A 26,168-nucleotide genomic window follows, 5' to 3' on the forward strand; every position below is an offset into this window, starting at 1 on the left:
TCGAAGAGTCTGACAGGACTGAGCGACTTCACTTTCATGCACTGGAGAAGGAAATGGCAACCCACTCCAGTGTTCTTGCCTGGAGAATCCCAAGGACGGGGGAGCCTGGTGGGCTGCCATCTATGGGGTCACACAGAGTCATTGTAGAAACTGGAAGAGAATGATTGAGTCTAAGCTTCTGTACTTGATTTTTTTTTTTTAATCTGAATGGTATTTTCTTAAGCCAACACGTGTTCAAAAGGCCTACACAAAGCATGGCAATGACTGTCGTTAACAGCCTCCTCCTAACAAAAGGCACATCTACTGAAATCGGTATGATGGGTACCTCATCAACTTGAAGTCTGTTACTTGAAAAAAAGAGTCAAAGAAAACTTAAAGTGTGAGAAGATAAATTTTCAAAACAGTTCAGTTACAGAAGGGTCTCAGATTCAGTCTCAGTTCAGTCTCAGATTAAGTTCTGAGATACAGGACACCACAGTTCAGTGGGCTATTGAGCATAACGACATCCTAACAGTTAATGTTGGCATCACAGAGCTTCAGAATTCGGGGCCAAACAAGTCTTTAGAGATGATTTTAATAAACTCTCTTATTTTTACCTTAAATAATGTGAGAGCTGGAACTTCACTGAGGGAAGATACTCTTAATGATACCGACAGTTGAAATTTAAGTGATACTTTAGAAATTTTACATTTAGTTCCTATCAAAAATACTTTGGAATTTAATATCTATTGAAATAAAAAATACTTAGTCATCTATGAGAACTAAATTGAACACTATAGTTCATTTTGAATGATCCCCACAAGTATCTACCGACTCTTTTTTTTTTTTTGGAGGACGCTGAAACCCAGGAACAAACCAAGGACCCCTCTTGATTCTTAAGGGCTTCTCTGGCCATCAGTGATCAGGGCTGTGAAAAAATTAGAAGCTAAGAATTAGGACTTTCTAATGCAGGGTACAATAGACTGAATGTTTGTATCTCCTCAAAATTCTTGTATTGACATTAAAACCTAACCCCCAATGTGATGGTGTTAGAAAGCAGGACTTTGGGGAGGTGATTAAGTTCTGATGGTGGTGCTCTTATGAATGAGATTAGAGTCCTTTATAGAAGACCCAGAGCTCCTCTGCCCCTTCTGCCACGTGAGGACACAGCAAGAAGGCAGTCTATGAGCCAGGAAGCAGACTCTCAGCAGACACTGAATCTGTTGGCACCCTGATCTTGGACTTCCCAGCCTCTGAGACTGTGAGGACACACACACACACACACACACACACACACACACACACACACACACACACACTGTTATTTATAAGCCACCTGGTGTGTGTGTGCTCAGTCGTGTCCAACTCTTTGCAACCCCATGGCCTGTAGCCCGCCAGGTTCTTCTGTTCATGGGACTTTCCTGGCAAGAATTCTGGACTCGGCTGCCTTTTCCTACTCCAGGGGGATCTTCCCAATCCATGGATTGAACGTGCGTCTCCTGCATCAACAGGTAGATTCTTTTCCACTGAGCCACCTGGGAATCCCTTATAAGCCATCTAGTCTATGGTATTTTTATTATAGCAGCAGAATGGAGTAAGACACGGAGTAGGCTACATGCTTAGCTTGCAGGCCATATAAAAACAAGTAGTGAGCTAGATTTGGTCCACAGGCTAGTTTACTGACTACTGCCCTAACAGCACACACTAGGGCTTTAATCCAGAGAACTTTAACCAAAACAGGAGAATATTTCATTGAATGGAGTATTATTATTCAGTGTCAAAAATATCTTTTTCTCCAAAGAAGATCTACAAATGGCCAACAAGCACATGAAAAGATGCTTATCATCATCAATCATGAGGGAAATGGAATTAAAACTACAATAAGATAGATACCATTCCACATCTACTTAGGATGACTATAGTGATAATGAAAAATAACAAGTGTTAGGGAGGATGTGGAGAAATGAGGACTCTGGTACATTGCTACTGGGGATGTAAAATGGTTCAGCCATATGGAAAATAGTTTGGCAATTCCTCAATAATTAAACATAGAAATACCATCAATTCAGTTCAGTTCAGTCGCTTAGCTGTGTCCGACTTTGTGCCCCCATGGACTGCAACACACCAGGCTTCCCTGTCTATCATCAACTCCCAGAGTTTACTCAAACTCATGTCCATCGAGTTGGAGATGGCATCCAACCATCTCATTCCTCTGTCGTCCCCTTCTCCTCCTGCCTTCAATCTTTCCCAGCATCAGGGTCTTTACCAATGAGTCAGCTCTTCGCGTCAGGTGGCCAAAGTACTGGAGTTTCAGTTTCAGCATCAGTCCTTCCAATGTATATTCAGGATTGATTTCCTGTAGGATTGACTGGTTTGATCTCCTTGCAGACCATGGGACTCTCAAGAGTCTTCTCCAACACCACAGTTCAAAAGCATCAATTTTTTGGCACTCAGCTTTCCTTATGGTCCAATTCTCACATCCATACACGACTACTGGAAAAATCATAGCTTTGACTAGACGGACCTTTGTTGGCAAATTAAGATCTCTGCTTTTTAATATGCTGTCTGGGTTGGTCATAGCTTTTCTTACAAGGAGCAAGCGTCTTTTAATTTCATGGCTGCAGTCACCATCTGCAGTGATTTTGGAGCCCAAGAAAATAAAGTCTGTCACCGCTTCCATTGTTTCCCCATCTATTTGCCAAGAAGTGATGGGACCAGATGCCATGATCTTCATTTTTTGAATGTTGAGTTTTAAGCCAGCTCTTTTACTCTCCTCTTTCACTTTCATCAAGAGGCTCTTTGCTTCTTCTTTGTTTTCTGCCATAAGGGTGCTGTCATCTGCATATCTGAGGTTACTGATATTTCTCCCGGCAATCCTGATTCCATATGATCATAGAAATACCATATGATCCAGCAATTTCACTCCTAGGTATATCCCCAAAAGGATTGAAAGAAGATGCTCAAATATAGGTACAATGTTTATAGCAGCACTATTCACAATAAGCAAAAAGTAGAAAAAGCCCAAATGCCCATCAGGAGATGAATGGATAAAAAACTGTCATATATACACATATAATATATTAATAATATTGTTTAGCCATAAGAAGGAATGAAGTTCTGATACACGTTACCTTGTTGATGAACTTTGAAAACATCATGCTAAGTAAAATAAACTATTAGGTTGGTGCAAAAATAATTGTCGTTTTGCACGGCTGAACTTTGTCTTTTGATATTGGGATACATTCTTAAATAAATGTGGTTATATTACACATCATTTTAATGCACATTTCTCACTTTATGTTTTTTTGCTAATGACATTGCTTGCTGTTTATTTTATATTCATTTTAGATTAGAGAAATGATGTTAGACAAAAAGCAAATTTGAGCAATCTTTTTGTTTGAATCTAAAATGGGTAGTAAAGCAGCAGAGACAACCTGCAATCTCAACAATGCATTTGGCTCAGGAACTGCTAACACACATACAGTGCAGTGGTGGTTCGAGAAATTCTGCAGAGGAGATGAGTGCCTCGAAGTTGGGGAGCATAGTGGACAAGCCATTGGAAGCTGACAACGACCAACTGAGAGCCTTCATCAAAGCAGATGCTCTTACAATTATATGAGAAGTTGCCAAAGAAATCAGTGTCGACCATTCTACAGTCATCTGGCGTTTGAAGCAAACTGGAAAGGTGAAAAAGTTCACTAAGTAGGTGCCTCATAAGCTAACCAAAAATCAAAAATACGGTCATTTTGAAGTGTCGTCTTTTATTCTACCCAACAACAGTGAACCATTTTTCAATTGGATTATGACGTGTGATGCAAAGTGGATTTTATATGACAACTAGCAATGATCTGCTCAATGTCTGGACCAAGAAGAAGCTCCAAAGCACTTCCCAAAGCCAAGCTAGCACCAAAAAACGGGTCATAGTCACTGTTTGGTGGTCTGCTGCTGCTCTGCTCCACTACAGCTTCCTGAATCCCAGTGAAATCATTACATCTGAGAAGTATGCTCAGCAAATCAATGAGATGCACTGAAAACTGCAACGCCTGCAGCTGGCATTGGTCAACAGAAAGGGCCCAATTATTCTCGCCGACAATGCCCAACCACACGTTGCACCACCAACACTTCCAAAGTTAAATTAATGGGGCTACAAAGTTTTGCCTCATCCACCATATTCACCTGACCTCTTGCCAGCCAACTACCACTTCAAGCATCTCAACAACATTTCCAGGGATAACGCTTCCACAACCAGCAGGAGGTAGAAAATATTTTCCAACAGTTCGTCGAATCCTGAAGCATGGATTTTTACACTCCAGGAATAAACAGTTTTATTCTTCAATGGCCAAAATGTGTTGATTATAATGGCTCCTGTTTTGATCAACAAAGATGTGTCTGAGCCTAGCTATAATGATTTAAAATTCGTAGTCCAAAACCATAATAACTTTTGTACCAACCTATCAGACACAAAAGGTCACATATCCTATGATTTCACTTACAGAAAATATTCAGAATAGGTAAATCCATAGAGACAGAACACAGACTGGCGGCTGCCCAGGGCTTCGGAGAGGAGGGGACGGAGCGCGGCTGCTTGACACCTGGGGTGTTCTTTTGGAGTGATGCAAAGTCTCAGATCCAGACAGACAGTGCACCAACACTGTGGATGTCCCAAATGACACAGAACTTTTCACTTTAAAGTGGTTATTTTATGTTATGTGAATTTCCCCTAAAAATGTATACTTTCCAATCAGTTTGAAATGATGGGACAAAAAGAGGAAAGCAGGAAATGGCTATAAAAAATAACTCATAACCAAACATATCTCAGTTTTCACTGTCAGAGCACAATAACGAGATGCAGAATGTTTACCTTTAGTAAAGACACGTGCAGTTCTTAGTTCCCACAGAATAGAACTGCAGAGGACACTACCTTCGTATCCCTAGAGTCCCTAGCACTGTACTGACCCTAGGGAAGTTATTAAAAAGCACTCATTAAAAGCAACCTATGGGGTGACTGACTCCTCAGATGTTCAAAACTTATCTTTCGGTGGCTAATTAAAGACTTCATAGAGACAGAAAGTAAGATAGGTTTTCCAGGTGCTAGCGAGTGAGAAGAAAAACAAGAGTTGTTTAATAAGCAGAGTTTCGGTTTTACAAAATGAAGAGTTCTGGAGATGGATGGTGGAGATGATGCAGAACAGTATGAATGGACTGAACTATATACTTAAAAAATAGTTAAGATGTTGAACTTTGTTTTGTGTATTTTACCAGAATTTTTTTAAAGATCATTTGAATATGATATAAGCATATGAACAAGATCTAATGGTGCATTAACATTGAGTACCACAGGCAATCCTGCAGGGGCTGGAGATGAACACAACAAAATTCTTGTCCTCATGGAACTTACCTTCAGGGAGAGAAAAATAATATAAAATGTCAAGTAGTGATGAGCACTATAGAAGAAAAACGAAGATAAATAAACAACAGGGACTGAGGGAGGGCAGGATATGGGGAATAGGGTGCCTATTACAGACAGGATAGTCAAGAAGGTTCCTAAGATGAGCTGCCATTTGAGTAGAGACCTGAATGTAATGAAAAAGCCATGTGAATACCTGGGTAAAGAAAAATTTCGGGCAGAGAGAAGACCAAATGGGAAGGCAGGACCATGCTTGGTGTGTTCAGAGAATAGGGAAGAGACTGCTGTGGCTGGAACAGATGAGGGAGATAGAAGGTGGTAGGAGATAAAGTCAGAGCAGTTGCCAAAATCATAGTAAGAATTTTTAGATTTTCCTCTAAATGTGATAGAAAACCACCGGAAAAATTAAAGCAGGGAAATAATTTTAAGAGGATTACTCTGAATGCTGTGTGGAGAAAAAAAACAACAACAACAACAACAACAAAAAACAAAAAACTGTAGGAGCACACAGTGGAAGAAGATTGATTAGGCGAGAGATGCAGCGGCTTGGACCACGGCGACAGCATGTAAAGGTAGTGAGTGGTCAGATTCTGGATCTACACTGAGACAGAGCTGACAGAATTTGCTGATGCATGGGATGTGAGCAAAGAGAGTCAAGGAAGACTTCAAGACTTTTGGTTGACTAGAGGTAGCTAGAAGTACTATTTCTTGAAATACGTAAAACTGGGGAAAGGAGTTACAATGTATTTGGGACAGTACTGGCCATACAAATGAAGAGACAGCATGGGAAAAAAAGGTATGCACCTTTGGAGTTCAGAGAAGACTGAGACTTGAGATATAAATCTAGGAGTCAGCACTATGAAGACAATAAAAGCAATGAGACTTGTTGATATAACCTAGGAATTGACTAGAGAGAGAAGAAAAGAGGTCCAAGAATTGAGCTCTGGGAGTCATCAATATTTAGAAGTGAGGGCAAACAAAGAAGATTTACTAAAATAAACCTCAGAGTGGCCAGTGAAGCTGAAGAAAATCCAGGAAGGGGTGATCTTCCAGAAGCCAACTGAAGGTTGAGGTTGTCGGTTCAATGCTGCCGAGGTGCAGGGGACTGAGAACAGACCACTGCATTTGGCAACACGGCAGTAATAGAAAACTTTGATAAGAGCAGTTTCAGCTGAGTAGCAGGAATGAAAACCCGATTAGAAAATCTGGTTGAGATAAGGATATGCTTTCAAGGAGCTTCTCTCTAGGGGGAAGAGGAAAAAATGTAGTAGCTGGATGAAAATATGAATGAAGGGAAAGGGACAGGAATTACTTTTAACACAGAACCTATGTGATGGCATGGTTGTATGCTAATGGGAATTATCTAATATAAAAGGTGAAACGTGATTACTGAAGAGTAAGGGGAGGAGAACTGTTCAGGGCTAAGTCTGTGAGTACACGAAAGGGGATTCTGCACACAAATGGAAGGATTGGCCTTTTCCCATTATAAAGGAAGAAAGGCACAGTGCAGAGTTACACAAGTGCTAGACTGATAGATTTGTTGGTGGAGAGACACGAAAGCTCTCTTCTAGCTGCTTGTATTTTCCCAGTAAAATAAGAAACAAGGTCAAAGCCGAGAATGAAAAGAGAGGAGCTGTGTTGGAAGTTGGAGCAGAGATGATATGATAGAGTGGCTTTGGAAAATGGGGAGTGTACTGACTAGGGAAATATTCCAGGGCTGCCAGGGACACTAAGAGCTCTCATGAATTTAAAATGAGACCATTCATTTTGAAAAATATTTGACAGTAATAAACATCAAAATAATAAGTATTATGAAAATAACAATTTTGCTAAAATTCTATTGCTTACCATGTATTTTCTATATATCAGGCACCATACTAAGCCAGGTATATGTTTTATATAAACATATGTCTTATTATCCTCATTTTACAGATGAAACTGAGACTCAGTAAACAAAATCTGGATTTTAATTTAGTTTTTACCAATACCAGAAGCTTTCTTCCTGTTGACTGTATTGTACAGCCTCTGCTGCTGCTGCTGCTAAGTCACTTCAGTCGTGTCCGACTCTGCGTGACCCCATAGAGGGCAGCCCACCAGGCTCCCCCATCCCTGGAATTCTCCAGGCAAGAACACTGGAGTGGGTTGCCATTTCCTTCTCCAATGCATGAAAGTGAAAAGTGAAAGGGAAGTCGTTCAGTTGTGTCCAACTCTTCGAGACCCCATGGACTGCAGCCCACCAGGCTCCTCTGTCCATGGGATTTGCCAGGCAAGAGTACTGGAGTGGGGTGCCATAGCCTTCTCCGTGTACAGCCTCTAACAGTATGTAAATCTTACACTGAATGTGGTTAAAATCTTTTAATGCCATAGGACCTTATATGTACCAATGTTCTTATAGCCCAATTGTTTGTTAGACTAAGTTCTATCAAGGAAGAATACTTTGCAACTATTTCTCCTTACATTTGCATTACAAAAGCTAATTCCTGCGAACTTCCCTGGTGGTCCAGCGGCTAAGACTCCGTGTTACCAAGGCAGGGGGCCTGTGTTTCACCCCTGGTCAGGGAACTAGGTCCCACGTGCTGCAACTAAAGATCTCACGTGACACAATGAAGACTGAGGGTCCTGCTGGTGGCAACTAAGACCCAACAGCCAATAAAGACATTTTAAAAATAATTATTTTTTTAAAAAGTCAACATTTTAGCATGGATGTTCTAGTTTAAGCATAAGTCATTTGCTCCCTGCCCCTAATAACATGAAGGTGTGATTAGATGTTATAATAATGTCAACATTTCACAACTCCTCTGTTTCATGGCAGGAAGCCAAGGTCAATTAAGACTTACCTATCAACACCACTGACCAAAGAATTGGGCTTTACTGGGGAATGGAGGCAGGGTGGGGGTGGAGTTGGGGGTGAGGGGTGGGGATGTAAGAGTTTAAAAAAATAATATGCTAACTACCTTATCAGTTACACTTACAACAATAGTATGGAGGGAAAGAGAGGAAATTATTATTTTAACAGCAGGCACCAGAGTCTCTCTTGGGGAGGTAACTGTCTGTTGAAGAATGTATCTTGACAATATATCCTATTTTTGCTGGGCAAGATGAGGTCTCAAGGCCTCATTAGGAAACAGACACCTAACCTTCTCCGCCTATGACACAGAATTAAGGGCCTACTGACCTCACACACTGGTAAAGTAATGCTCAAAATTCTCCAAGCCAGGCTTCAGCAATATGCGAACCGTGAACTTCCAGATGTTCAAGCTGGTTTTAGAAAAGGCAGAGGATCCAGAGACCAAATTGCCAACATCCGCTGGATCATGGAAAAAGCAAGAGAGTTCCAGAAAAACATCTATTTCTGCTTTACTGACTATGCCAAAGCCTTTGACTGTGTGGATCACAATCAACTCTGGAAAATTCTGAAACAGATGGGAATACAGACCACCTGACCTGCCTCTTGAGAAATCTGTATGCAGGTCAGGAAGCAATAGTTAGAACTGGACATGGAACAACAGACTGGTTCCAAATAGGAAAAGGAGTACGTCAAGGCTGTATATTGTCACCCTGCTTATTTAACTTATATGCAGAATACATCATGAGAAACGCTGGGCTGGAAGAAGCACAAGCTGTAATCAAGATTGCCGGGAGAAATATCAATAACCTCAGATATGCAGATGACACCACCCTTATGGCAGAAAGTGAAGAGGAACTCAAAAGCCTCTTGATGAAAGTGAAAGAGGAGAGTGAAAAAGTTGGCTTAAAGCTCAACATTCAAAAAACGAAGATCATGGCATCTGGTCCCATCATTTCATGGGAAATAGATGGGGAAACAGTGGAAACAGTGTCAGACTTTATTTTTGGGGGCTCCAAAATCACTGCAGATGGTGATTGCAGCCATGCAATTAAAAGACGCTTATTCCTTGGAAGGAAAAGTTATGACCAACCTAGACAGCACATTCAAAAGCAGAGACATTACTTTGCCAACAAAGGTCCATCTAGTCAAGGCTATGGTTTTTCCTGTGGTCGTGTATGGATGTGAAAGTTGGACTGTGAAGAAGACTGAGCACCGAAGAATTGATGCTTTTGAACTATGGTGTTGGAGAAGACTCTTGAGAGTCCCTTGGACTGCAAGGAGATCCAACCAGTCTATTCTAAAGGAGATCAGCCCTGGGTGTCCTTTGGAAGGACTGATGCTAAAGCTGAAACTCCAATACTTAGGCCACCTCATGCGAAGAGTTGACTCATTGGAAAAGACTCTGATACTGGGAGGGATTGGGGGCAGGAGGAGAAGCAGACGACAGAGGATGAGATGTCTGGATGGCATCACCGACTTGATGGACATGAGTCTGAGTGAACTCTGGGAGTTGGTGATGGACAGGGAGGCCTGGCGTGCTGCGATTCATAGGGTCACAGAGTCAAACATGACTGAGCGACTGAACTGAACTGAACTGACAGAACAGGGGAAAAAAAAAAAAAAGGATATCAGAGAAGAGAAGCTATGGTGCCAGTACAAGGAAAGAGGATAACATGGCAGGAGTCCACATCGACTAGTGACAAGCAAAGATGAAAGACTGGTAAAGTAACTGAAGGTCTTTTAAAGAGAATAGTTAGCATTCCATTTTAATTATTTGCAATATTTTAAATGCAAACCTTTTCTACTCCACCAAATCGCAAAAGTGTTCGACACATATGAATACCTTATGTAACTGCTGGGGGTTGTGGGCAGAGCAGTGGTGGGTGGGGTAGGGGGTGGAGCCGGCAATCAAAGCTAGGGGGCTGACTTCACACGTGGTCTGGCAAGGAGCAAGCGGTGAGAAACTGATGAACTGAGAATTAAGCAAAAGTAGAAACTCAAAACTAAAAGCCATTGTAAGCCCTAGAAGTTCTCAGAAATCCTGAAAAAGAATTTTTGGTGCGGGATTTGACTCACTGAAAAAGACTCTGATGCTGGGAGGGATTGGGGGCAGAAGAAGGGGACGACAGAGGATGAGATGGCTCGATGACATCACCAACTCGATGGACATGGGTTTGAGTGAACTCTGGGAGTTGGTGATGGACAGGGAGGCCTGGCGTGCTGCAATTCATGGGGTCGCAAAGAGTCGGACACAACTGAGCGACTGAACTGAACCGAACTGAGGGTTAGTTTGAGTGAATCATATCTAAATCTCAAAAGTCACATTAATATTTGGCATATAAAATTTTTTTTGCAGAACACTTTTTAAATTGGTCACTTGTATAATTTTGAGGCTTTTATATTCATACTATAAAGTATAAAGAAACTCTTTACAGTATTTAAACTATATTAACTTTTTTTCAATTTTAAAAAACTAGAAAAATACAAAAAGAGAGATTTCCCATAATCCCACCATTATGTATACTCATACACAAATTAAAAAGTAAAAAATACCTTTATACACCTCTAATTTTACTTCCTCAGAGGTAACCATTGTTACATATATCAGTTTTATTCATTTTCAGACTTTTTAATAAAATTTTACAGTATATATATTTCTTTTTCCCTTTCTAGAAAGCAGGTTGTACTAGACATGTTGTAGTGTAACTTGCTTCATTCACTTAACATACTGTGAACACTGTCTTTCCAAGTAAAAACATATCAACCTACTTTATTTTGCTAAATGACTACATAGTATTTCATTACATGAATTTATCACAGTTTGTCTAGCTCTCCATTGTCAGGCATTTATGCTTTTTTCCAAATGTTTGTTACTATAAATAATACACTGTACTGAACTTTGTAAGAAAGATTCCTAGAAGTAAAATCTCTAAGTCAAAGCATATGATCATTTTAGTTATTTACAGACCATGCCAAACTGCCCTCCAAAAGGCTCTACAAATTTACATTCCAATTATCAAACAGTGTATCCTACATCTTTGTCAAACCTGGATATTATCAATAGTTCAAGTTTTGTTCATCAGATTGGAAAAAAAAATGTTTTTGGTTGATTTCTCTCATTACTGATTTTGCTGAATTGGTTCAACATCCTTCTATACACTTACTGGTCATTTGTATCTCTTCAACTCAATTACACATTAATGTAACTTTATTTCTTTTTATTGGATTGCATTCTTCTATTTGTAGAAGCTTTTATGTATTATGAATACAATGTTTTCTATTTTGTGTTGTAAATATTTTCTCAAAGTCCATGAAACAGAGACTTCTGGTTGTCTCCTAATATTTATTCTTCTTTTAAAAAGGCAAATGACCCCCAGCTAAAGATCATATTTCCAAGCTCCCTTGCAGCCTGTTCAACCAGGTAACCAAGTTCTAGTCAAACTGATGTGGCATAGCCATGATTATGCTCATAAAAGAAAGGGATGTTTACAGCAATCTGCTGGCTGATGAGGGCAAAGTGATGAGCCATCTTTAACCATGTAACACCTGAGGGCCAGCAGAGAAGTGAAGCTGCCACATCACCTCTGGACAGCTTACTCTCAAGACTGTAACACGAGGAAGAAAATCAACTTCTGAATTGTTTAAGACACTGGTATTTTGCTTTTTACAGTAGCCTAATTCATATGTGGACTAACACAGAATTCGGAATCTGTAAGTGAGGTGCTGCTTATAATTCAAATAAAAATATATGATTCTAGCTCAGCAGTCAGACGGCAGGCGGTTGAGACACAGTGGGCTAGAATGTTGGTGATCTCTGTAACCCATGTCAAAACGTTTGGTAAAATCATTGCCTGTGACACCCTGGGAAGCAGACCACATGCCAATGGGCATGTAAGCAGAAGGGGAAAGGCTGAAAAAATTCACAATGTGTTGGCTGTTTCCTGACACATTCAGCAAAGCCCGGAAAGATAAACTCTAGCTAGAGGTAGCTGGCATGCAAGTAGAGATGCAAGAAAATATTCCTCTGCCTGTGGTTGGTCACCAATTGACTAGAGTTCAGTAACTTGAGGTGTGCTTTAATATCCCAACTTGAAACAGTAGTAAGAGGTACCTCTAAGCTTTTCTCAAGTACTTCTGACTATGACAAAAATCAGATTAAGAGTGTTATCTTTCCAATCAAACCCATCTTTTCAGATATCTCAATATAAAGTGCCATTAGGTTGAGGGAAGAGGATGGGCAAAGTGCAAACAGTAAATCAAATACCAGACTTTCAGGCTTAAAAACTACCTAGATGAGATGTCTAACACACATTTGGAACGACCGAAGAGAAACAAAAGTCTTCCAAGTTCTTTTGAAAAAATTAAAATGCCAGAGAAATAAAAAGCCTGGCCTGTTAAAATGTGTGATTGTTCAGCCTCTGAAGTAATCCTCAGACCCTTTAGGTCCACTCTAGCACAAACAGGCAACAAAAACTGGATTGCTTCAAAGACATGCATATTCCCCAGCACCACTTCAACATAATGACTTGTGTGTATCAATAATGTGTTCCTTTTGAGTGCTGAAAAGTATTCTATAGCATGCATATACTATAATTTGTCTATCTGGTCACTTTTTAATGGACATTTGTAGTAGTTTCTAGGGCTCTCTGTGTATGTGTGCTTAGTTGTTCAGGCCTGTCTGACTCTGCAACTCTATGGACTGTAGTCCGCCAGGCTCCTCTGTCCATGGAATTCTCCAGGCAAGAACAGTGCAGTGGGTTGCCACTTCCTTCTCCAGGGGATCCCCAACCCAGGGATTAAACCCAGGTCTCCTGCACTGCAGGCGAATTCTTTACCATCTGAGCCACCAGGGAAGTCCAAGGCTATTTAACTATTACAAATAAGTCATCATGTTTATTTGTATAATAGTCTTTCTCCATCCATCATGGCTGGGTTGGGTGGCAGAACTATGTTTAACTTAATTTTTAAGAAACTGCCAAGCTATTTCTAAAAGTGGTACACTATTTTAAATTCCCAGTTCCAGATGCCTCATCAATACCTGGTATGGTCATGTTTTTTAAAAAATATTAGCTGTTCTAACTGGTGTGCTGTGGTATCTCACTGTAGTTTGTTTTTTTCTTTTTGTAATATTTATTTGACTGTGCCGGGTCTTAGTTGCGGCAAAATGGATCTTCACTTTTCACTGCGGCATGCTGGATCTTTAGGGGTGGCATTCAAACTCTTAGTTGTGATATATGAGATCTAGTTCCTTGACCAGGGATCAAACCTGGGCCCCCTGCAGTAGGAGCTTGGAGTCTTAGTCATTAGACTACCAGGGAAGTCTCTCTCATTGTTTTAATCTGACTTCTCTGATGATTAAACATCTATTCATGTGCTTACTGGTCATTTGTGTATCTTCTTTCGAAAAAACATCTCCTCCTGTTGTCGCCTCACCTTAAGAGATCTTTTCACATTCAAGATACTATCTTTGTTTTGATATATGTGTTGTCAATATTTTCTGCTAGTCTTTGGCCTGCCTTTTCATTTTCTGAAAGACATCTTTCAAACAGCAAAAGTTTTAAATCAATTTTTTCTTTATTGATCATATATTTTGTGTCCTAAGAAATTTTTGCCCAAAGGAGCAAAGCTTGTCTTTCTTTTTTCCCAAGAAGTTTTATAGCTGTTGGTTTTAAATTTAGGCCTGTAAAGCATGTTTCCTTTTTTGTTTTTGTTTTTTTAGTTAATTTTTGTGTGAGGTGTGAGGTATGTGTCAATGTTAATTTTGTTGGAAACACTTTCCTTTCTCCATTGCATTGCCTTAGCACCTTTGTTGAAAGTCAATTGACCACATAGGTGTGGATCTATTTCTGGACTTTCTACTTTGTTTCATTCATCTGATTGCCTCCCTTTTCACCAATACCAAACTATTTTGATTATTCTAGCTTTATGGTAAGTCCTCAGTTCAGTTCAGTTCAATCACTCAGTTGTGTCCGACCCTTTGCGACCCCATGGACTGCAACACACCAGGTTTCCCTGTCCATCACCAACTCCCAGAGCTTGCCCAAACTCATGTCCATCGAGTCAGAGATGTCATCCGACCATCTCATCCTCTACTGTCCCCTTCTCCTCCTGCCTTCAATCTTTCCCAGCATCAGGGTCTTTTCTAATGAGTCAATTCTTTGCATCAGGTGGCCAAAGTATTGGAGTTTCAGCTTCAACATCAGTCCTACCAATGAACACCCAGGACTGATCTCCTTTAGGATGGACTGGTTGGATCTCCTTGCAGTCCAAGGGACTCTCAAGAGTCTTCTCCAACAACACAGTTCAAAAGCATCAACTCTTTGGCACTCAGCTTTATAATCCAACTCTCACATCCATACCTGACTACTGGAAAAACCATAGCTTTGACTAGATGGACCTTTGTCGGCAAAGTAATGTCTCTGCTTTTTAACACGCTGTCTAGGTTGGCCATAGCTTTTCTTCCAAGGAGTGTCTTTTAATTTCATGGCTGCAGTCAAAATCTGCAGTGATTTTGGAGTTCAAAAGAATAAAGTCTCTCACTGTTTCGCCATCTACTTGCCATGAAGTGATGGGACCAGATGCCATAATCTTAGTTTTCTGAATGTTGAGTTTTAAGCCAATGTTTTCACTCTCCTCTTTCACTTTCATCAAGAGGCTCTTTAGTTCTTCTTCACTTTCTGCCATAAGTGTGGTGTCATTTGCATATCTGAAGTTATTGTTATTTCTTCCGGCAATCTTGATTCCAGCTTGTGCTTCATCCAGCCAGGCATCTCACATGACATACTCTGCATATAAGTTAAATAATCAGGGTGACAATATACAGCCTAGATGTACTATTTGGAACCCGTCTGTTCTGTGTCCAGTTCTAACTGTTGCTTCTTGACCTGCATACAGATTTCTCATGAGGCAGGTAAGGTGGGCTGGTATTCCCATCTCTTTTAAGAATTTTCCACAGTTTGATGTGATCCACATAGTCAAAGGCTTTGGCATAGTCAATAAAGCAGAAGTAGATGTTTTTCCGGAACTCTCATGCTTTTTTGATCATCTTGATGGTAAGTCTGGTAAAGCCTCCTCCAACTTTCTATTTTTAAAACTTGCTTTGGTTAATCTGTGTCCTTAGAATTTTCTTTTAAATTTTAGAATCAGCTTGTCATTAAAGAAAAAATGTCTACTAGAATACTGATTAGGATTGCATTGAGTTTATAGATCAGTTTGGGGAGAACTGTCACTTTAACAATACTGGGTATTCTTGAAGTCATGAAGATGGCACATCTTTCTATTTATTAATTTTTATTAATTCCTTTCAGCAAAATTTGTAGCTTCTAGTGTTGAGGTCTTAGACATCTTTTGTTCAGTTTATACCTAGGTATCTTTTGATTTTGGTCCTATTATAATGGTTTGATTTTTTTTTTAAATTTCATTTTCCAATTGTGTGCTAATTCATAAAGAAGGAATTGTATCTGCATATTAACTATATGTCCTGCTAAGCAAGACATACCCTTGCTAATTCATTTATTTGTTCTAGTAGTTTTGCTACATTCCCCAGATTGTTAACATAAGTAACCATATCATCTGCAAATACGGTTCTGCTTCTCTCTCTCCCATCTTTACATCTTTCACTTCTTTTTATTGCCTATTGCAATGGCTGGGTCTACAGGTACAATACTGGACACAGGTGGTAAAAGTGGGCATCCTTGCCTTGTTCCCAATCTCAGAGGTGAACAGCTCAGTCTTTCACTATTGATCGTGATCCTCTCTATACATATTTTATAGATGTTTCTCTATCTATCAGTTTGAAAAAGTTTCCGCTATCCCTATGTTGTTGAGAGATTTACTAAAGTGTGCTGAAGTCTGTCAAGTGCTTTCCTTGCATCTACTGAAACTTTCATAGTTTTTCTCCTTTATTCTGTTAATATGATAACACTGTTTAACATTTGAAATACAATCAAGTCTTGCATTCTTGAGACAAATTCTATTTGGTTTGTCCATCATTATTTTTACACATTGTTGGAGTCAATTTACTAATTTTGTTAATTATTTTTGCACACATACTCATGCGGATTATTAGTCTGTAATTTCTTCTTGTGAGGAAAATATTTGGTAACCAACTTCTTTAAAAGATGTAGGGCTATTCATTGGGTCTTCTTGTGTGAATTCTGGCAAGTTGTATTTTCTAAGAAATATGTCTATTCCATTTATGTAGCTGTGTTCATTGGCATAAGACTGTCCGTGGTATTCTCTTATTATCCTTCTACCATTCATAGATGGTGAGCTATCAGTCTCTTTTTCATTCTCAACAGTTATGGTTTGTGTTGCTTGTAATCTCAGGGGATCAGTCTAGCTGGGAGTTTGTCAAAACTGTCGATCTTTTCAAACAGCTAGTTTTACATTTGTTAGTCTTCTCAACTGTCTGTCTTCTGTATCACTGACTTCTACTTTTATTTATTTACTTTTGGCTGTGTTGTGTGGCTTGTGGGATCTTACTTCTAGGGATCCTGGACTAGGGATCTAACCCACACCCTTGGAGGTAGAAAGCCCAAAGTTCTGAGCACTAACCACTGGACCACCAGGGAATTCCCGCTGCTTTTATTTTTAACATTTACTTTGGTTTATTTTCCTCTTCTTTTTCTAGTTTCATATGGTAAAACCTCAGGTCATTGATTTTAGGTCTTACTTATTTTCTATTAGCCTTTAAAGCTGTATGTTTCATTCTGACACTGCTTTAGCTGTATCCCACAAACTCAGATATTGTATTTTGATTGTCACTCAGTTAAAAATGTTTTCTAATTTTTCTTGTGATTTTGTCTTTGACTCACAAATTATTTAGAAGTACGCTATTTTATTTCCAGATATTTGATCTTTTCCTAATTTGTTATTGATTTCTAATTTAATCTGTTGTATTCAGAAAATACACTTTGTATGACTTCAATTCTTTTAAATGTATTGAGACTTGTTTCATGGCCCAGTGAGTGACTTATCTGGTAAATGTACTATATGCACTTGAAGACAATGTATATATTCTGCAAGCACTGGATGCTCAGTGTTCCAAACATGCCAATTAGATCAAGGTGGTTACGTTGTTCGTATCTTCTGTCTTTAACTGATATTTTGTCTGGTTATTCTACCAACTGCTCATATAAAAGTATTAAAATATCCTAGTACATTGAGGAATTGTCTGTTTCTTTAAGTTTTGTTATTTTGTTTCATGTATTTTGAAGCTCTGTTATTACACAAAACACATTTATAATTGATGTGCTGTTGTTTTTCAGTCACTTAGTTGAGTCCAACTCTTTGTGACCCCATGGACTGCAGCACACCAGGCTTCTCTGTCCTTCACTATCTCCTAGAGTCTGCTCAAACTCATGTCCATTGAGTCGACGATGCCATCCAACCATCTCATCCTCTGTCATCCCCTTGTCCTCATGCCCTCAATCTTTTCCAGCAGCAGGGTCTTTTCCACTGAGTTGGCTCTTTGCATCAAAGTGTAGGAGTAAGGAGCATCAGTCCTTCCAGTGAATACTCAGGGTTCATTTCCTTTAGGATCAACTGGTTTGATCTCCTTGCAGTCCAAGGGACCCTCAAGAGTCTTCTCCGGCACCACAGTTTGAAAACATGAATTCTTCAGCAATCATCTCTATATGACTACTGGAAAAACTATAGCTTTGACAATACGGACATTTGTCGGCAAAGTGATGCCTCTGCTTTTTAATATACCGTCTAGTTTGTAATAGCTTTTCTTTCAAGGAGCAAGCGTCTTTTAATTTCATGGCTGCAGTCACTGTCCACAGTGATTTTGGAGCCCAAGAAAAGTCTGTCACTGTCTCCATTTTTTCCCCATCTATTTGACATGAGGTGATGGGACCAGATGCCATGATCTTAGTTTTTTGAATGTTGAGTTTTAAGCCAGCTTTTTCACTCTCCTCTTTCACCTTCATCAAGAGGCTCTTTATTTCCTCTTCACTTTCTGCTATTAGGTATCATGTGCATATCTAAGGCTACTGATATTTCTCCCAGCAATCTTAATTACAGCTTGGGATGCATCCAGGCTGGCATTTCGCATGATGTACTCTGCATGTAAGTTAAAAACCCAGGGTGACAACATACAGCCTTGATTTACTTCTTTCCCAATTTGGAACCAATCCATTGTTCCAAGTCCAGTTCTAACTACTGCTTCTTGACCTGCATACAGGTTTCTCAGGAGGCAGGTAAGGTGGTCTGATATTCCCATCTCTTTAAGTATTTTCCACAGTTGGTTGTGATCCACATAGTTGAAGGCTTTAGCATAGTCAATGAAGCAGAAGATGTTTTTCTGGAATTCTCTTGCTTTTTCTACGATCCAGCGATGTTGGCAATTTGATCTCTCGTTCCTCTGCCTTTTCTAAATCCAGCTTGAACATCTGGAATTTCTTTGTTCATGTACTATTGAAGCCTTGGCTTGAAGGATTCAGACCATTACCTTGCTAGCATGTGAAATGAGTGCAAGAATGTGGTAGTTTGAACATTCTTTGTCATACCTCCCTGATAAACTGTTCATCATTATGAAGTGGCCCTCTTTTTAACACTCTAGGTCTCAAGGTCTGTTTTATCTGATATTTAAGAATAATCATACCAGCCACCTCATACTTTCTCTTTGCATGTTCTTTTTCTATCCACTTACTTTCAATACATGTCTCCTGTAGTCAGCTTACAGTAGGAGTTTCCCCTTTACTCTAGCAACTCTGCCTTTGACATTTTAAGACCATTTACGTATATAATAGTCGTTTTTGGTTGAATCTGGGTCAACCACTTTATTACTTGTTTTCTCTTTTCCTTATTTTTCATTTCTTTCTTCCTCCTTTCCTGCCTTTTTTTTTTTTTTTTGGATTATTTTATTATGTTGGTGATTATCCCGGAAACTATAATATGTCTCCTTGTTTTCTTCTTCCTGAAGAACACCCTGCAGAACTTTCTTTAATGTTTATCTGCTGTGGTGCGTGCTCTCGATTTTGTGTTTATCTGAAAATGTCTTCGTTTTTGCCGTCATCACTGAAGAATGTTTTTCCTGGGTAGAGATTTCCAGGACTCCAGATTTCTTTTAGTATATTGAAAATATGATTCTACTCCTTTCTGGCTTCCATTGCTATTGTTCAGAAATAAGCTGTTAGTCTAACTCAGGGCTTGGCAAATTACAACCTCTAGGTCAAACTGGGCCCAGCACCTGGTTTTTGTAAACAAAGTTTTACTGAAATATAGCCACAAGCATTCACTTATGTATTATCTATGACTGCTTTAGTGCTACAACAGCAGAACTGAATAGTTAAACAGAGATCATATGGTACTGGCATAAATACTGAAAAACAGACCAACGGACTGGAATAGAGACCTGAAATAAATCCTCACACGTATGGTCAATCACCTTGAACAAGGATGCCAAAAACACGCAATGGGGAAAGGTCTCTGCAACAAATGCGCTGGGAAAACTGGATGTCCATATGCAAGAGAACCAAGGTGGAACCTTATCTTACATCGTCTACAAATACTAACTCAAAATGGATTAAAGACCTAAATATAAGACCTGAAACTATAAAACATCTGAAAGAAAACACAGTGGAAAAACTGTATGATACTGGGCTTGGCAGTGGTTTCTTGGATACGACACCAAAAGCACAGGCAACGAAAGCAAAAACAGACACATGGGACAACGTCAAACTTAAAAATTTCTGTGCATCGAAGGACACAGTCAACAGAAGGACTGTGAGCAGAATATTAGCTAAATTAATGTGATCTTGAACAAGTTCCTTATCCTCTCCAAGCTTAAGTTTCCTGATCTTTAAGTAGACGACAATACCGCTTTCATCAAGTCTGTAGTATGGCATAAAAATGAGTATGCAGTGAATATTCACTACTGCCCTTTTCTAAATTGCCTTTAAAGTCTATGCCATCTTCAGTGGTAAGAAATCATCATCCCTGATTACAGACTGGATCATATACTCAACTAAAAGCAACTGTGTAAGCTAAGTTTACCAAATAAAATGAGTGGTCCAGATAGTTTTTGGTCAGTAGGAAAAGAGCAAATAAGCCAAGATGGTGGTGGTCAGGCTCTCTCTCCTCATGCTCTCTCTCTCTCTCTCACCCCACGTTTTGTAAATAATGACTGCGTAACAACTGAGATCATTTATAGGGCTTCTCTTGTGGCTCAGATGGTAAAGAATCAGCCTGCAATGTGAGAGACCTGGGTTCGATCCCTGGGTTGGGAAGATCCCCTGGAGAAGGGAAAGGCTACCCACTCCAGCACTCTGGCCTGGAGAATTCCGTGGACTGTACAGTCCATGGGGTCGCAGAGAGTTGGATAACACTGAGCGTGTGTGTCGTGAGGTACTTGCTTGGCCATGGGCTCCTTTTGTTCTGTAAGCATATGTAAGTTCCACCTGGAAAGCCCTTGAGCGAGGCTGTTATGTCTGCTGCTATGGCTGCTGTACCAGCCAGGAGAGAAGAAACAGCTGCAGTTCCTACAGCTCCTTCAGTTTTCATCCAACCTCTTAGCTCACACCTTGCCTACCCTGCATTCAGCAAACGGTGCATACAGTATGAACAGGGAGACATGGTCTAAATGGCACTTTGCAGAAAGAACCCTGTGAGTCTAAACAATACCTCGATCATATTATTATTAGCTTACTTTTGGGGAAAATTCTCCAGAAGTTCCCAAGATTCTTCCGATTTTTATAGGTTAAAATGACTGACCTGATTGCTTAATTCACTGAATTGCACACCTCTGACATGCATATAATTTAATAATATTCACACTGTCTACTGAAGACTTTGATGACTTGGTTTTGGATCATATCATATAAGAAACATGTTTTATTAGATGTCACTATTTTCTTAAAAAAGATTCTGTCCATACCTCTAGAAAGAGTAACACCAACTGTACTAAAACAATCACCAACTCTGGGCTCCTACAAACCACAAGAAAAATCCCACTGATAGAGAGTCATACTTTATAATATGCTCAGGGTAATATCTTTAATGTCCATCTAATTTTTTCTTGCCACAATTTAAGAACATGCCATTTTGTACTATACTTTGCTAATAAAAGAACAAGTACTTCTGTAATTACAAAGTCTTTGGCATCTGAAACAGTTATTAAATTGTCTTTCATCCTTGCATTCTCCTAGTTAAGTAATCCAAATTCTTTTGCTTTTACTTATTATGTTCTCTTTTCAAAAGCTCATATTTTTACATGCAATACTGAAATATAATTTGTACTTAACTTTACAGGGATAATTAAGAAACAGTTAAAATTACAGTTATATTAAACAGCAATGTGATAAGTATAATTATGAATAATGAATGAAGACCATTCAGAAATTAATTCCACACTATGATTCTACTGTGAGCATTCCAGGGCACAATCCTTACCAGGGGACTTTCCTTGCTGTGAGTTGCTTCTTCGCTCTCTGTATCTGGCTGGAGTGGATAAACTCATGTCTTTACTAGGCTTGCTAGCAGGCCCCATTTCTGAAATAAGGAATCCCATTTGTTCTGAAGGCAAGATATTCTCAGGTGGACTGGTCTGGCATTTTATACTGGCATCCACCTAAAATATTAAACCCACTCATTATTCCAAATTTCCCCCAAATAGCTACTTAAAGTTAAGATACTTTATCAGAGGAGTTCTATTATAGAAAAATGATCCAACAAACATGATCTTTTTAATCCTTATGAATGACACTATCCAATTTTGCTAAGCTAATCTGAATCTTTGTTAGTAAGATGTATATTTCCCCATATAGAAACCACTGAAATGTCTATGGAGCTAAAATATTTACTTATGACCAGAGGAAGATTCACCATGAAGCTTCATTTTTTAAATGAAATTCACACATACAATTTATAACTAGTTAATACCACTATCTTTTCCCATTCTAACATCTCTTCCATCAGATTTCCCTTCTTGGTGATACTGGAATGGCCGTAGGTATGATCCTGTTGGATGATGTCAGAGGGGCTGTGAATACTTTATTCTACTAATTTTGTGGGGGGTTTTTGTCTTAATAAAGCTCTCAAAATTGTATAAGCTTCAGCCCGTATAAAATCTTGATCTGCCTTGCTTATGATACATAGATTTCTTTCTTGGAGTTCCTATGTTTTCTTCAGAATACCTAATCCCTTTGTCAAGTTGACCAATTTCAGAAATATTCTATTTATTAATGAATTTATTTTAAAATAAAACTATATAATAAAGTAGGGCTAGAAGATCAAAATACAGCTTTCAAGAGCTGTGATATCCAAATTTTTTTTAAGAAACTGTGTGAATGCAATTTTAAAATATGAAATCTGATATTTTGGATGTGACTATGAAGGAATAAAGACACATTTCATGGTCTTTTCACAGGCATATTTGAAACACAAAGGGCCTATCTTTGGTATACTGAATGTATATTATTATTTTAATACATAGTACTCTGGGTCTCAATGTTTGGGCTCAAAAAGGACAATGAGTTGATAGAAATCTGAAGACATTTGACCCTTAAGTTAGCCAGAAAAGAATGCATTAAAAAAAACTGCCCAGGGGACTTCACTCACTGTCCAGAGGTTAAGATTCCATGCTCGCACTCCTGAGGGCCCAGGTTCAGTCCCTGGTTAGGGAACTAAAATCCCATGAGCCACATGGTGTGACCAAAATACACACACAACTGCCAAAAAATTATCTTGTGAACTTCTAAAAATGAAGACATATTCAACTCCATTAAAGAAAAAAATCCAAAATGAAAGACGAAAAATAAAAACTTAATCACAAAAGTGATTTTAATTTGGATATACTTTTATTTTTTAGAATGCAAGTTTATTCATTTTCTGGTCATAAGCTAGCAGTGATCAAGGATTAGTCTCTACCTTCAGAATATATCTCTCAAACCAGAGTCAGAATTCTGCTTAAGGAATGAGAATATTAGCAAGGAAATTCACACACAGTATGCTCTCAAGTCAAATTACAATTCAATAATGTTGTAAGAAAGTATGAAAATATTTCCAACCATCTCCTTACCTCCATGCTACAAATGGCCAGGAAAGTCCTGATGTTATCTATGAGATAAACCATCCATCTGAGAAGTGGAATTTAACCAGGCAGGCACACCTAGTCCATTCAAATTCAATTTGGAAGCGAAACTCAAAGGATGTTTTTAACATGAAAATATTGATAAGTCTTATACCACAGTGCTCATTCAAACCATAACATAGTGAGAGCACGCCTGACAGTTAAGGTTACTTCTTTCTGAAATGCTTTGTGCAGAACCACTGGGACATGATCCTTCTGGAAAGCATAATGAACTCGTATTGAACCCAAATAGAACCAGGACAAAGTCCCCACTACAACAGTCCTTAGCAAGAAGCACCAGGTACCTCTGAACATTACTAGGAATTTTTCTTCGCCTCTTACCTGGTGTGTGCTGAATGGTAGCCCTTCCTGAACAAATACTACTGAAGATGGAGATGGATTATGACTTAGCTGTTCCTTCAGTTTGATGTGAGCTTGCTGGTTGATCGCAGACTCTTGCATTGTAGCATTTTCAACAGGCTGAGCTGGGTGGATGGTATAGATGTACTCAGGTGACTGCGGTAGAGAGCTGGTAATTGCCTGTTCTGTTCCGACCACAAAAGACGTAATATCTGAGCCTACAGGAGTAAGTGGCTCCAGCTGGCTAGCCTGGCTTATGGAAGATGGGTTGCTGTTGTTTGAATTAGCTAGGATATGTTGGCCTCTATTAGACTGGGATGTTGAGCACTGATTCTCAACTGGCTCCACCTTGACCATCTCCAATTTAGGGGAGGAATGCAACTCATCTACTATCTGAAAAACAGCCTCTAGGTTTACTTCTGTCTTTTTATTTTCATCAGTAGCACTGCAAGGCCAATTAGAAGGCAGAAATTCAACTGGATAGGAAGACTGCATTGGAGGATTCTGGGAAAAGAGAAAACAGAATTCTTTGGATAGAAAATCAAATATGAGATTAAGGAAGAAAGCAAAAACATTTATGCTGATGAATGCTAAACATAAATTTAACTTGAAGTTCATTAAGAAAACCTGAATGCCAGTCAAGTTTTCGGCAGTGGTTCCTTTAACTCTACTTACTGTTAGCATTAGCACACGAACTATTGTACATCAACCGCTATGCTAAGTTTTAATATTGGAATGGACCAATAATTCTCAGGGTTAAAGCACACAAAATCAAAAAAAAAGCTACAGTATCCAAATACTTATTTGCTGATAAAATGTCTATGTAAAAAGTCTTTCGGAAAGGCTGACAGACAAAAACATACACTGTTTTAGGAATGTAGTAAGGAAGTAAACACAGGCTGCTCTCAAGTCCACCAACGCTTCAACAGATTCAGAGGGAGATACTGATATTCCGTTCCAAATAATCTGGGGGAAAAATGGATGGAATATCAAATGTCCCTTGTTGAGATTATTTTAATACTAAAACAACTGATTAAAATAGCTGTCACTTTTAGACTGATATCTTTAAGATGCATTCTCTTATACACAGTACTATGCACAATTACATCTGATGAAAAACCACCTCAAGCTATGAACACAGAATTCTGAAGTAACGATTAAACAAAACATGTAATGAGTTGTTGCCAAATGCAGAGCTTTGCATAGAGTAGGTATTCAATAATTGTTTGTTGACTATATCAGGTTATAAACATAAGATACGGAAGAGTTACAATTGAATAAAATAGGTAGTGAGTCAACTTCGAAGGCCACTAATGCCAAAATGTAAATTTAAATGGCTTAAATATCAAGCTATTATACTATAGCTATACACCATTTATTGAGTTCTTACTATGTGCTAGGCATACACAAAGTGCTTTCTCTACATTATTTCATTTAATCCTCATAAGAGGTCAATGAAATGTGATAATGTCCATTTCCAAATAGTGGAACTGAAGTTCAGAGAAACTTCATAATTTATTCAAAGTCACAATGAAATAACTAACAGAGCCAGATTTCAAACCTAGGTTTGCCTAACTCCAGAATTCTTGCTCTTAACCATTACAATATATGGACCATTCATGCACAGTCACCACATCTACAGTCCAGCAAAACTTAACTGCAGTTATTTCCAGAATGGCATCTGAAACACTTCCCTTTTTTCCATTTAAAAATTTTATGTCAGACTTCCCTGGTGATGCAGTAGGTAAGAATCCACCTGCCAATGCAGGGGGCACGGGCTCTATCCCTGGTCCAGGAAGACTCCACACGTTGCAGGGCAACTAGAGCCCGAATGGCATGACTACAGAGCCCGGGCGCTGCAAGTCCTGAAGGCCAGGAGCGCGGAGCCTGTCGTCTGCAACAGGACAGAGCAGAGCGATGGGCAGCCCTAAGCCATAAGGAAGAGAAGCCCCCGCTCATCACCGTAGAGGAAGTCAGCGCAAAGCAAGCAGTGAGGATGCGGCACACCCGAAATAAACAAACACATAATTTAAGAAAGCTTTTTAAATTAAAAGTTTTATGTCTACTTACCTCTGTTTTCCTACAATCAACATGTATTGCCTTTGCAGTAAGAAAACGTCTTTAAAGATGTTTTAAATGACTTTTTAAAACATAAAATATAATCAAAAAACACCAACACAGTATCTCTAGTATGACCCAGGGTAGAGAATCCCTGAATCTCCAGATAAGATCATCTAATTTGTGAGACAGACATGTCTTTCCAGTGGAAATGAAACAGCTTGACTAACATGCTTGATGGTATCTGTCATTAAATATGTCCATCTAAGTCCCCTTGATTGGATTCTGTACTCTCCAAACAACAATCTCATTATAATTTTATTTCCAATGTATATTTTCTAAATTAAAAAAAGGAAAAAAGGAATGCTCTTTTGAGTACTGGAATGCCACTAATAAGGTATTTTCTTAAGAGTGGAAACTATCATGATTACATGATATCA

General features: G+C 39.0%; 1 protein-coding gene across 1 annotated transcript in view; it reads right to left on the bottom strand.

Moving 5' to 3' along the window:
* HSF5 (heat shock transcription factor 5) overlaps positions 1-26,168 on the bottom strand; it is a 51,127-nt gene that overhangs the window by 7,736 nt on the left and 17,223 nt on the right. Inside the window, exons 4-5 of the mRNA XM_004013175.4 lie at positions 23,653-24,174; positions 21,633-21,810 (exon numbers count right to left, since the gene is read on the bottom strand). Coding sequence (XP_004013224.3) covers positions 21,633-21,810; positions 23,653-24,174 — 700 coding nt within the window. The remainder of the gene's footprint in view (positions 1-21,632; positions 21,811-23,652; positions 24,175-26,168) is intronic.

Source organism: Ovis aries, chromosome 11, assembly GCF_016772045.2.
Source record: "Ovis aries strain OAR_USU_Benz2616 breed Rambouillet chromosome 11, ARS-UI_Ramb_v3.0, whole genome shotgun sequence".
NCBI lineage: Eukaryota > Metazoa > Chordata > Mammalia > Artiodactyla > Bovidae > Ovis > Ovis aries.